The following is a 13,140-nucleotide window of genomic DNA, read 5'->3' as shown; positions in this document are numbered from 1 at the left end:
CATGTCTCTCTCTGAGATGCAAGCATCCGTTTCACTTAAACAAGTGACAGCTTAGCTGCCATCAATGCCAGCTTTGGGAGATGTTTACCTGTCTGCTTACTGAAAAAAAGCCTCTCAAGCAAAGGGCACACGTATCACTCTGCCTCTAAACCTGGTGTTCCTGGACGCCCAGGCTGCCTGCATTTTAAATGTATCCCACTAAAGCCAGACTATCCAGGCTGAAGGACAGAAGTAATGAGACGTGACACCGCCCGGGGGAGAGAAAAGGAGGCCTAACAGATAGAGGTAATCCTTCTCACCAAGCTAACGCCTCTTAGCCTCCCACCCCTGCTGTCACATGAACCCAGTGGGCAGCGGGAAAAAGACCCAACAGACATACATGTACCAACAAAAATATACACAAGCAGGTGAGCAATCGTCAAAAGTCATCATGCTTGCATAGCAGCTCTGTCATACTGTGCTGACAGAGATTTAAAAAAATACACACTGTACTTAAACATACACACACACACACACTACAAAGTGAAACCCTGAAACATATGTTCTCCACACACACACACACACCTTACAGTGGCTGCCATGGCCACAGTGAGTTAATTCTGCTTCGATCGATGCACTAATGCAAGGCTCATTTCTCACAATAATTCAGTAACAGATGATGAACGCTATGATACAATTACCCCAGTGTTTGCACAACACAAAGTGGATGTATGCCAACAACGTCTCAAAGATTACCTGAAGGATTTCAGTGTTATTAACGTGTTACTACTGCTGAGATAGAAAACAAATCAAATATTGTTTTCCTCACTCCATGTATTTATTTAAAGAGTCTATCAAAAGCAGCACTAAAGATTAAAGTTAACTGAGTTTACTGAGAGAAGCATCTGTTTCTGTATCAACAAACCTGACTGAACGCTTACTCCAGTTAATATACTTAATAAAGCAGCTGTGATACAGCAGATTAAGTGGAATTTATATGACAGATTAAACTTCAGTTGAGCTGTCAGGCTCCTGTATCAAAGGCTCTCACAACATGACTTTAAACAAAATCAATATAAGCCAATGGTGAGGGTGACTCTATTTATTTTCACTATCTTTTTTTTTTGGTGTTCTGATGTCAGAGAGTGGACTTAGCCAGCATAGCATACTGTAATGCTAATGCTAACCTGAATCACAACATTCACATTCTCTTTAAGCTTGTTGAACATTTGAGTCTTAAACACCATATTGTTACATACAATACAAACATTATTACTTATAATAAAGTAGAACACATGCAGTAACTAGGTTGTGTTACATTAGGTAGAGGAGGAGTTTTATTACCTGAACGCAGGGCAGACGTTGTACAGTCCTGTCCACAGTACCTGAGTAATGAACATAAACATATTATTCATACTGAACAATAAACCTACTTTATGCTCTGATAGAGTTTCTGTGCTTTGTATTACAAACAGCAGACATGTTGACAACAGCAGCAGACAAACCTACATTCTATACAAACCTGCTTTGCTTGATAAAAATCTGCCTCAAACTAAAATATTTAGCAGAATACTTGGGCCATTGGGATTGCAAATCTTACATTCACTTGTAAAATTTCAATATTAAATTCAAAACAATGAGTTTAAGAGGTGTGAGAGAGAGCACTGTTGAGACAACAACTGTCAGGCACTGACAATAACGACAAACTATAACTCATTAAACGCATCATTTCATTGTCAGAGAATCATCAAGTCAAGTTGCTTAATCTTGTTAAGTGTGACTGAAGAGGCTGAAGACTTTCAGTAAAAAACATTAAGGATATGTTGAATGCGTTGTGTAACCGAAGTGTAATTTGCTTCAGATGATGCCTATTAAACAGCAAAAGTTGCATATTAACAATTATTTTCTTAAGTAGCATCAAAGTGCAGTCATGTATCTGATGTCTGACAGTGTGTTCATGTTTTGGTCCATGTGAAAGATGATCCTCCCATTAGTTAGTGCAGCTCAGCGCTGACACATGTTGACAGGTGTCACAATAAACGAGGGGCTCTGTCCATATGTTCATTCCCCCATGTTTTCAGACACGAGCCTATAGAAAACATTATACAAATGACCATCATAGGGTTATCTACCCCTCACCCCCTAGCCCAAAACACACACACAGAGGTCACCAACAGGTCCCAACACGACCTCTTCCTCATCATCATAAAGCAATGCAGCCTGAGGACTTGAGCAGTAATCAAACATACGTTTGTCTAAAACCGGCTGGTACAGGAAATTAATTTGGGTCAACATGTGAAGAAAAGCATCAAATCCTGACATTTGAGAAGCTGGAACGAGAATGTTTGTCATTTCTGATTAAAAAAAGACTAAAACATTTATTATTACAGTGATTTGTAGTTACAGTGGATCATTTAGTTCTATTTGTTGGTCACATTTTTAGAGCGCCTTCATTTTTACAGAAGGTATCATGTCCCAGGAAAACAAATAAACTGATATTAAATCTTTTGTTTTCCTTTTTTACTGAAAAACATGACCCACAGTTTTGTTTCTGTGGATGTTTCCTTCTTATCTGTCAGAGCTACACACTCATACATTTTTGTACTTGCAGAAAAGTACACACGACATTCACTTGAGCACACTGACATGGCACAGCTGCACTTGGGAGTTTGATATTTGTGTGATTAATATAATATACTGACTCAATTTACAACAGGATCAGAGTGTGATCAAGTTCACAGAACAGAAAACCAGGACAAAGTGTGTGATGCTCCAACTGTGTGAACACAGTGTGAACCTGATGCTTGCAGTAAATGGGTCATGAAAATTGTCCATAACTGTGACATACCCATGCAGACGTGTAGCCCTATCTTACAATCCCATGTTCCCGCCTTCCCCTCACGACTACCCCTCTGAGAGACAAATGATCCTTCCGGTGCTTCTTCCCGCCTGACAGCTCAGCAGTGTTTCTGTCGAGGCCCTGACGGAGTCAGCTGCACAGAGGGCGAGGAAGTGCTGGCTGGGCTGGGCCGGGCCCGAGCAGAGAGGATCAGGGGGAGGTAAGTCACCAAAGCAGGAATTAATGAGCATTATAGTATTAGGTAAGAATAAGTTCCACCTTAAATCCCTCAGGATTCCTAAACAACTCCAGTAACACCTGTTACATATGATGGTGGAGGGAAGCAGAGGGAGAGGAGGGTCTCTGGTGACAGAGCATATATAGTTCGACAGGACATACAAGATTAATAATAAATCACAATTAATGACCAAATGTGCCCATAAAAGTAGCTATAATACCAATAAAAGTACTGAAAATGAGGGGTACATTGGACATGAAAATGGGCTGGTGAATCTAACATTCATACTGGAAGTGCTTTAAGACAAGCTAAATCAGATTAGATCTTCTGTACCCTTAATAAAATAATAATGTTTGTTATACAATGGCCTGAGAAATGCTTGATTTATTTATCATATACTGGACACATGGCTACTGAACCCTACAAAATTCCTCTAAATCATCCAATCTTTATCGCTTTTTATCCAGTACGATGCGTCAGCTTGAGGTTTAAATTCACTCACTTGGTCGCATTCTAACAATTCAACACATCTCTCCTTCAAAAGCTTCAACAGTCAAGAGTCCAAGCACAACAAAATGTTCCTGCTCTTCCTCAGCCTGTTATGTCACCTGCTGTGTCACCAGACAGTCAGTTCTCAGTATTCAAAGCTCTGTGGCCACAATCAACAAACAAGAAAAAACAAATAATCCAGTGCAAGCTGTGATTTGCCAGGGCTATTTTTTAAAGGCTTAAATTAGAGTTTGCCAGCTAACCGTGAGCTTGTGGTAAGCTGATCCCTCAAACAGCTAACATGATACTGTCTGGGGGCTGGTTCATTATTCTGGAGGGAACAATAACCCACAGCTGAACGATACCTGGAAAGAACATCTCGTTACACGAATGATCTCCAGACAGCTTTTCACCTGACACTACAAGGCATAAAGGAGCTTGTTGCACTGACTCACTTATTAATTCGGTGGGGATTTCCCTGGGACATGCTGTAATGTTGAGAGACCTGGCACAGTGACACAGCACTACATAAGGACAGCGTATTTAGTCACATGCCACGAGATCGCTGACCTTTAAGAATCTTCTTTGGGTTTCTAAGACTTTTAGGAAGATTTAAAGTAGAAATCAGATCTGTGAATATGAGTTTTCTTTTTATTTAGGAGATTTGTAAAAAGAAATGTAGTAGAAATAACTCCAGCACCTGACTTTTTACTCCCCAACAAGGGACAGCACTCCTCTCTACCCTCATTATAGGTCCATTTTGTTGACAAACATCAAACTAACCTGGGCACAGAAAAAGAAAATCTCTCTTGAGCAGTGCTGTATTTAATTGGACATATTAGTGGTTAAAATACCAACCAATTTAGAACTAACAGGTTCCTCATCAGGGCAGATGATTGACTACACTTCATAGGAAGTCAAATTAATGGTACATTAATCAATTAGTCGACTGATAGAACATTAATTATCAACTACCCTGAACTTAACTGATCGTTTTTCTGTCAAAAAGGTTCCAGCTTCTCAGGATGGCAGTAAATGTAATATCTCTCTTGGTTGTAGAAAGATGAGGAATTTGTCAACATGCTGTTTTTTTTCTGACATTTTGTGGATCATAACATGATGGTTAACTGAGAGAATATTTGATAGATTAATGGATGAATGAAGATAATGGTTACTTGCAGCCCTTACTCTGACATGTGTCAAATATTTCTTTATATATCTATTTACTTCATTTGTATTTTTTTACTTTATATAGACTAAAAGTCAACTCCAAATTTAAACTTCTACTTTAGATTTTTAATGAAATCTGTATTTACTGAAGAAGCAGTCAACATTTACTTTTCATCACCTGTGTCTACAGAACCAAGAGATCTTCTTGCTCTCTCACACTCTTCAGCTCACAGCGATGGACGGGGAAGTCATTTCTGTCGTTTGTTTGGTGAGTGCTATCAGCGCAGGCTGAGAGGTAAAGCTAACACACAGGGGAGGGGAGGACGCGGGGCGGGGGAGGGAGGGGTGGGGAGACCTGTCTGAGAGGATACTCCTATTGAGTTGCAAATGAGTTTGTAATTAGCCCTTACACATTTGCCTGCAGGGAATTAGTGTGTGTGTGCATGTGTGCGTGTGTCATTGTGTGTTTTTTAACCCATTTTCCTTAGAATAGGGGTTGACGGTGATAAGCAGATAATACTAATTACTTCTCCTCCCAATTGCTTGTTAATTGTGCTTGGTGTGGATTTATACAGCATGGTAATACCCCACCACCACCACATCTCTCTCTCTCTCTCTCTCACACACACACACACACACACACACACGCATGCCCCCTGCTTTGCCTGTTGGCAAAATCAACAGGTCATTTTTTTAAGCAGGAGGCTTCTCTTTAAGCCACTAATTAATTATGTCAAGTGGGGTTCCTCCATATATTCTCCAGTCTGTTGTTGAATTAAAACACCAAACAAAACATACAACCCATGGAACTACAGGTTTATATTGACTCAACACATCATGTGTTTCTACTGAACCTGGCAAATAAAAACGAAGCATTCTTTATCATTAACATTGCATTAAATTACACTGAATCTGGAGGTATGATGGACCCACGTGAGGCTAAAACCTATGCCAGTGTGCGCTGGGACAGACTGTAAGTCCATCACTGGGTTAACACACATAAGCTGTGTCCCCGTTTACAGACCAGATATGTCATAATGGGCCAACAGGGTTTGTCCCTTGTCAAATGTTCCTACAGAGAGAGTTTTTTTTTGGTCTGAATATAGAGCAGTCGGGTTTCCTTAGCAGCCATCAGCATCCTGTAATTTACTGTGTACTCAGTAATGGAACATTCAATCGTTCTGTGTGAGTTACACAAAAGAAAAATGAAAGCTAAACACTTAAAACTCCAGTGTTTGTTCTTGCATGTCTGACATGTCGGTAATGTGTGCATGATACAAAAAAAGGGGACACCCTCGTTCAAGACTGCTCCATAATAACTCAGCTAACGTAAGTTTTCCACAGGTCAGCTCCTGGTGGTTAACATGAGGATTTTTTTTTACCTTTACAGTTGATTAGAAGCACCTCCATGTGCCAGTGGTTGTGGTCATTTGGCACAGTTTGGCCCTTAGGTCCGGTGTGTGCCAAGTCCACCTGCATTAAACACAAAAGACACAGAAACATCTTCACATCTACAGGCAAGTTTCCAGTTCAACTATTCTGCATCTGACTGGTCCAGGTTACATCCAACCACCGCTGTGCACTGACTCTCAGACTTTACATTGTTTATTTGTGGAGCTTTAGCGTGTTTTCACCGACCCAAACAAAACAAAAAACAAAAAAAAAGTGGGATTTTAAACTGAACGCTGGCACCGAGGAATCAGAGGTGTGAGGTGTAACACAGCAGCCTCTGTGTCTCCCTTCTACACAGACGTTGATTCGGCTCGCTGCCGGCTTAAAGGTGGGTGCTGTGCAAATCCTCTCACCTTATACTTTCATGTAAACATGGCCACAGCTTTTGTAGCTATTAATCATTAATTTAAGACAAATATTTGGTATTAATTTCAAAATAAAAGTCTGCCAGAGATAATTGGAGATAAAAAAAAGGTTACGCAATCAATAATAATTATCCTAATGGTAGTAATTACTTAATTATCAGTGATGTCAAGATTTTACAAAGATGTATAACACACACACACACACACCGCCGGACCCTTCTACAAACACACATCATCTGTTCATCCCATCACCATCTTATCATTCATCCTGTTGTAACGGCTTGGGAGTGCTTAAGCAGATTTTGGTTCAGTCTGCTCTCAAAGTGTTAAACAGATTGGACCGGCGGATTTCTTGTAATGAAGGTGAGTGTGTGTGTGTGTGTGTGTAGTGTGTAGTGGTGGTCAGTGGCGCGAAGTGTCTGAAACTTGGAAGGGTAAGATTAACTCTGAGCATGATCTTCACTGAGGTCATTTCTCCCCTTCTGTGCCAAAGAGAGACACACACACACACACACACACACACACACACACACACCACACACACACACACACACACACACACACACACACCTCTTTCCATTAGCCTACCAATCCCACCTGGTATTTTAATCTAGGTTTAGGATCTAATACGTATCAAATGATTGCCCACTGCTTATACAGTAATTCTATACGCTTTCTTTACCCTAAACTCTTCTGACCAGTGTCTCAGGAACAGATTTGGAAAGGATTAGTCAACTGGTTATCTGACAGAAAAATTTACGATATCAATTCCAGTAAACTAGTAAATATTTGCTGGTTACACAAACATATACTGTTTCTCTCTGTTTCATATTAATTTGATGAAGTCTTATAAACAAATGTTAACATTTCTTTATAAAACACTAAAATGCCTTTGTCTGTATTAGATGGATTATTACACAAACAGCTACCTCATGAAGCCAAAATTATGATTAAAATGTTTTAAAGAAGAGTCTTCTGATGAAACTTCTTTTATCAATCTGAATAAACAAATAACAACAGTAAGGTGAAGGCTTTTACTGTTACATGGGGGAAAAGAACATAAATATCTTTATGTATACTAAAAATACAGCTGCTTTGTGAGAAAATGTCTTAAACTGCCTTTTAAATCTTTTGTTCCTAAATGATAAACATAATTTATCAGCTTTATTCATTTATTTCTAATTAATCTGATGTAATTGCATATTATCTACATCTTCTGTTTGTAGTTGGTGGAGGGATTATTTACAATTTAGTGATTAATATAAATCTCCACAACACAGGACTGTAAAAGTAAACCTGACGCCCTAAAATCTAAAGTGTGGTCTAACTATGTGAATCCAAAATATCCTAATTATTGTCAAACACAAAGTTGAGGCTCCAGATGTTCACTGATGAGGCTTCAGTGTCTGGTGGGATCATATCTGTATTCTAGACAGATTTGTAGATGGGATTTTCCCCCAGATCATCCTTCACCTGACTGCAACCTTTATGCAAAGCCTCATATTCACTCCAGGGACTAATCTGATGTCCGCCCTCAGAGGCGTTTATTGTTGAAATAAATAGAACTTAACGTTTTTTATTCAGGCTTTAGTCCACTGATGCTAAAATGACACGTTAATGTTTGTCCTCTGGGTTATTATATGTAAATAAAATGCAACATATTTGCATTGTAGTTGACAGATGTTTACAGGATCCTTAACCTGATTAATAAGAAGACTGATTAATGAGCCACTGAGATCAGACCCGGATTGAACAGAGCAGCCGATCATTAACTCTGTGTCCTGAGGTTGCTCTGCCACACATCGATGTTTAGGGGCGTCTTCATTATGTCTTGTCCTGGCAAGAGGTCAAAGAGGATAACCCCTAGGTGCAACCATGTCTGTTTTAATTACATGGGTATTAGCTGGTTAGAGATCGCTACAGCTTTGTGGCCCTACATGTCCTCTCAGCCAAATGTGGAGGCACATGTGATATATTACATTTTCATGGGGATCAAGACTCAACTGTGCCATCCATTAAATAACTGTTGGTTTTTGTGGTGTTCAAGTTTTCACCTAAAGTCAGATGAGCTACACCACAAAGTTTCTCTTCTTTGCCTCAGTTTTCTTCTGCTCCTGCAGGACTCCATCTCCATCAGCTCCGACCCATTAAATAATCTATCCTGGCCTGTTTGCTCACTGCAGCAATCCTGGCAGTCAATGTATCCTCAGGCTAAGCCAAACAAGCTGATCAGCCAGTCACCTCTGTACACACTACCCCCCACTAAGAAGCTAATGGCCGGGACGTATAATCCTTCTCAAAACAACTACAGAGATGCTAATTGTATCCAGCTATAAATACAGGTTGACTCCTTGTCCTCTTTCTTCATTCGTCTCTCCTCTCGCGCATTGGCTTCCCTGAAACATTTGCCCAAATACCAGGAGAGACTCGGTTACATAAGCGAGGCAGCAGATAGATGCTGCAAGTGTCAAGAAACCTGCCGTGGTCTCGAAAAAGGCAGCGAGCGCACGGACTTTTACGCACGGTTGGATACATCATTTCACGCGTCCTGTGAGCGTTTCATAACTTCTTCGCTGAGCCACCGAGACGCAGCAAGGCGAGATGTTCCCCCTGCCGATGTTCACGCCGGACCAGGTCGCACGGGTGTGCGAGAACTTGGAGGAGACCGGGGACATCGAGCGCCTCGGCCGGTTCCTCTGGTCGCTGCCCGCCGCTGTCCCTGGCTCCGCCGGGGAAGCGCTGAACCGACACGAGTCCGTGATGCGAGCGAGAGCTCTGGTCGCCTTCCACGGCGGGAATTTCGAGGCTCTTTACCAGATCCTCCAGAGCCACCGGTTTACGCGCGAGTCGCACGCCAAACTCCAAGACCTGTGGCTTGACGCGCACTACCGCGAGGCAGAGAGGCTGCGCGGGCGGCCGCTGGGCCCGGTGGAGAAGTACCGGATCCGCAAGAAGTTCCCTCTGCCCCGCACCATCTGGGACGGCGAGCAGAAGACGCACTGCTTTAAGGTAAATAACCTGATAATGACCGGATCCCGGTTTAATCCACGTGTTCTTTCGTCTATGGGCAAAACACTGATCATCAGATCAGGTGCTGATCTGAATCCTCTCATCACACATCATTATATGAAGTCATACAACATGGGAAATCTGACCGTCGCCTTTTTTTAACCTGACCCTGCTGAATCAAGCCTCCTGGTCTTTGAGCTCTTAAGATGATAATGGTCAGAGCCGCGGTTATCCCCCTGCCTTCTGCCGGGAATCCTACTTTAGACCGGTGTCCTGTAGCAACATCACAGATCTCATACAAGCCTGGAGAGTTTTCTGCCCAGATGATTCATGCTCTCACAGACAGCAGGGTCCATGTCACACAACTGTTCCTTATCTGTATGTCTGGTATATTCCTGTGTTAAAATTGCCACTTTATGTATTATTTTTGCTGTAATGTTTACTGTATGCAGCAGCACAGGTCAGATCCCCCACAGGGTTGATTAGAGTTCTAATCAGCAACTAATCCTTTCTAATACAAACATTTCTTTAACTTGCTATAGGCACAGACCTGCCAGAGTCTAAACGAGCCATCTATCTTCTCTCCATGAGACATTTCTTCCATGTTTAAGAGCAATATTTTCAGTGTATCACCTGCAGACATCTGACAGAAACCACTAACTGTGCTTCCTGGCACAAACTAATAACGCGTAGAGCGCCATCGTGTTACTTTTGGAAACAAACTGAGTGCATTTCGTCACTTAAAGTTATGATGACACCACTTATTTGTTAAAGTTCACGAGGGAGAAACGAACAACAAACCAAGGAGGAGAAAAAAGTGTTGTGTTTGTGTGTGTGATCTCCCTCTTGTGGCACGGTGAAGTATTCTTTATAAGTGAACTTAATCTCAGAGGGGATTGCCTCTGCAGCAGCTTATTAAGCCCCTTAACATGATCCAATTTACTGGATATACATTTTTATGTATACTTACTAATGTAGATTGTGATCATCTGTTTATAAATCTAATCTTACAAGATTACACTGAGCATTATATGAGAGTGATAAGATTATTGCAGTTTAATAGGATGATATCGAAACAACAACACTAACCATGTTATTGTGACCAGCCACCATATGGTGTCTTTTCAAAGCACCACACAGAAAATAAGAGCTGACAGAACATATACGACACACTTAAATTGAGCGCTGAAGCCTAAATATGTCATATATGTCTCTGTCGTTTCCAGGAGAGAACTCGCAGTTTGCTGAGAGAGTGGTACCTCCAAGACCCCTACCCCAACCCGTCCAGGAAACGGCATCTGGCCCAGGCCACCGGACTCACGCCCACACAGGTCGGCAACTGGTTCAAGAACCGCCGCCAAAGAGACCGTGCTGCATCCGCAAAGAACAGGTATCTCAAAAATTACATGCGACTGTGTAGTGTTGTTTTGTGGTCTAAAAAAAAAAAAAACTACATTCAATTTTCTGAGAGGCAGAACGTCTCCAAAAATATTGAGGAAAAACTCAATTTGCCCTCAAATAGGTTAAGGCCTGTTAAAAGGCAACAAAGTGAGTAGTGAGGAAAAGTTCCAGTGTGTGTCACACTGTGCCACGCTAAATATGGCAAAACTAAAGAAACTTTTTTAGCTCTGTCCTCCAGGGTTTGACTAAACCAGAGATAATATCTGTCTGAAGAGCTGCTCTCTCCAGTCTGGGACCTCACTCTCATCTCTCTTATCTCTCCCTCCACACAGACTGCAGCAGGATCCTTCCCTCCTGCCCTCTGAAAGCTCCCCTGATGGCTCCCTTCAGGAGCGACGCCACCACCCCCATTTGCTGCCTACCTCCCCTCGCCACCTAGGCAGCCCAGAGGCCAGCTGACTGCAGCACAGAGACCGAGCGCAGGGGAACGGGAGCCTCCACTCCAGAGATCTCCGTCAGCAGCGACAGCGAGTTCGAGTCTTGAGATGACGGACTCTGCTCACAGACAGCCTCTCCTTCCCTGCAGAGATGAGAGCGGACGCAGACAAATGTTAAAGACGCTTGACCCGTCTGTGGCCGTGGACCCACACTGGAGCTGTTCTCAGTGGGAGGAGCATGAGGAGCCCACTTGATGTGGCTCTGACTGAACAATATAAAGGGACCAAAACACAAAAACATTATGCACTTAAAAAGCACCATGGCACACGACCTTGACTGTTACTGCTGACCATGACTCAGGACTGTAGATAGGCAAACATCCAGCGAATACTTCTACTTTGAACAAGTCTTTTTCAACTCTCAGGCAAAGTATTTATAGAAATAATGCCAACGGTCTTTAGATAATGTGAATACTTTCAGTTTTGATACTGTTTCCAGGGAATATTTTGGATAGATCATTTTCTAATAGTTTTTATGTAAGCTACATAATACATTTGTATGGAAATTACTCACAGTAAACATTAAATGCCTTGAGTAGGCTACTGTTTAATGTAAATATGTTTACATGCACATTAATAATTTGACTATTATCAGATTACAGCAACACCCAGACTGTGGATATGTTCATGCAAACACTCTGCATATTTTAAATATATAAGACCCATAAATTTAAATGTATTTTCAGTGTATGCATACTGCTGATTAACACACCTACATTTACAGCATATTTAATGATTTCATACACCTCGCACCTACTGTAGAGTAATCAGGTCATAATGTGCATGTAAACATAATAAATGACCAATTCAAGTCATTTCACTGCCTTAAAAAGGAACAAAGGGCATCACTCTTTCACAATGCAATAATACAAAAAAAGGTTTAGACAGTCTTAACTATATGTAACGATGCACACGTGCTGCTCAAAACACAAAAAACATTTTGTTTCCAGCTGTGTTTTACCTGTTCACTTCTCTTTCGGTCGCTGTTTGAAATACAGTGTTTTCTTTAAATGCTCCTGAGCTGCTCTGATGATGATGATTTCCCGCAGGAGCTGAAACAGAAAAAAAAATGAAAGAGAGAAAGTAAAGCACTAAATTGGTCTTAACTCAATGTGCCTATTACATTTGAGAACAGTGAGACCTGGTCAGACGTGATTGTGTCCTCGTGTCAGAGCGACGCACTCAAACGCTTACCGTCTTTCTTATAACTGTCATTTCTCACAACACATTACTGCATTTCAATGAAAAGATGTATTTTGTAAATGTTTTATGTCAATAAATGAACCTATTTTTATCCAAAGTGTTTATTGGTCAGTGTTTTTGTGAGTTCATTGTTTTGTATTGTTGCCTTGTAGCGATGCAGTGTGACTCAAGTCGTGGGCCACATACAGTTATATCCAAATGTTTGGGCAACTTACACATGTGCGTCAACTAAACCTTCCTGCAGGTCCTCTGCACTCTTTTGCTTTTCTGCCCTGCAGAAAGCTTTCTTGGTCCTCCCTGTCTTGTCTTGACTTCCACTGTTCCCCTTAAGTGCCTTTACTTAATGCCATTTCAGACACTGGTACTTTCAAGCTGAGAGCACTTTGATAATCTTTTTATAGGCCTTCCCCTGCACACACACACACACACACACACACACAGTATTAAGTTGCCATGGCTGTTTTGTGGTTTTTGTTTTTTTTTGTTTTTTTTTGTTGT

The 13,140-nt window shown here is 41.4% G+C and overlaps 1 protein-coding gene across 1 annotated transcript; it reads left to right on the top strand.

The window, feature by feature from the left end:
* Nucleotides 1-8,912: 8,912 nt before the first annotated feature.
* six7 (SIX homeobox 7) lies at nucleotides 8,913-12,715 on the top strand. The gene is made up of 3 exons (XM_018676885.2): nucleotides 8,913-9,541; nucleotides 10,768-10,931; nucleotides 11,275-12,715. The coding sequence occupies exons 1-3, from the start codon at nucleotides 9,134-9,136 to the stop codon at nucleotides 11,399-11,401; spliced, it is 699 nt and encodes a 232-aa protein (XP_018532401.1). The 5' UTR covers nucleotides 8,913-9,133; the 3' UTR covers nucleotides 11,402-12,715.
* The last annotated feature ends 425 nt before the right edge of the window (nucleotides 12,716-13,140 follow it).

This window comes from Lates calcarifer, linkage group LG14, assembly GCF_001640805.2.
Source record: "Lates calcarifer isolate ASB-BC8 linkage group LG14, TLL_Latcal_v3, whole genome shotgun sequence".
NCBI classification, from domain to species: domain Eukaryota; kingdom Metazoa; phylum Chordata; class Actinopteri; family Centropomidae; genus Lates; species Lates calcarifer.
Note: the sequence above shows the minus strand (reverse complement) of the source record. Positions and strands in the feature narration are given on the sequence as shown.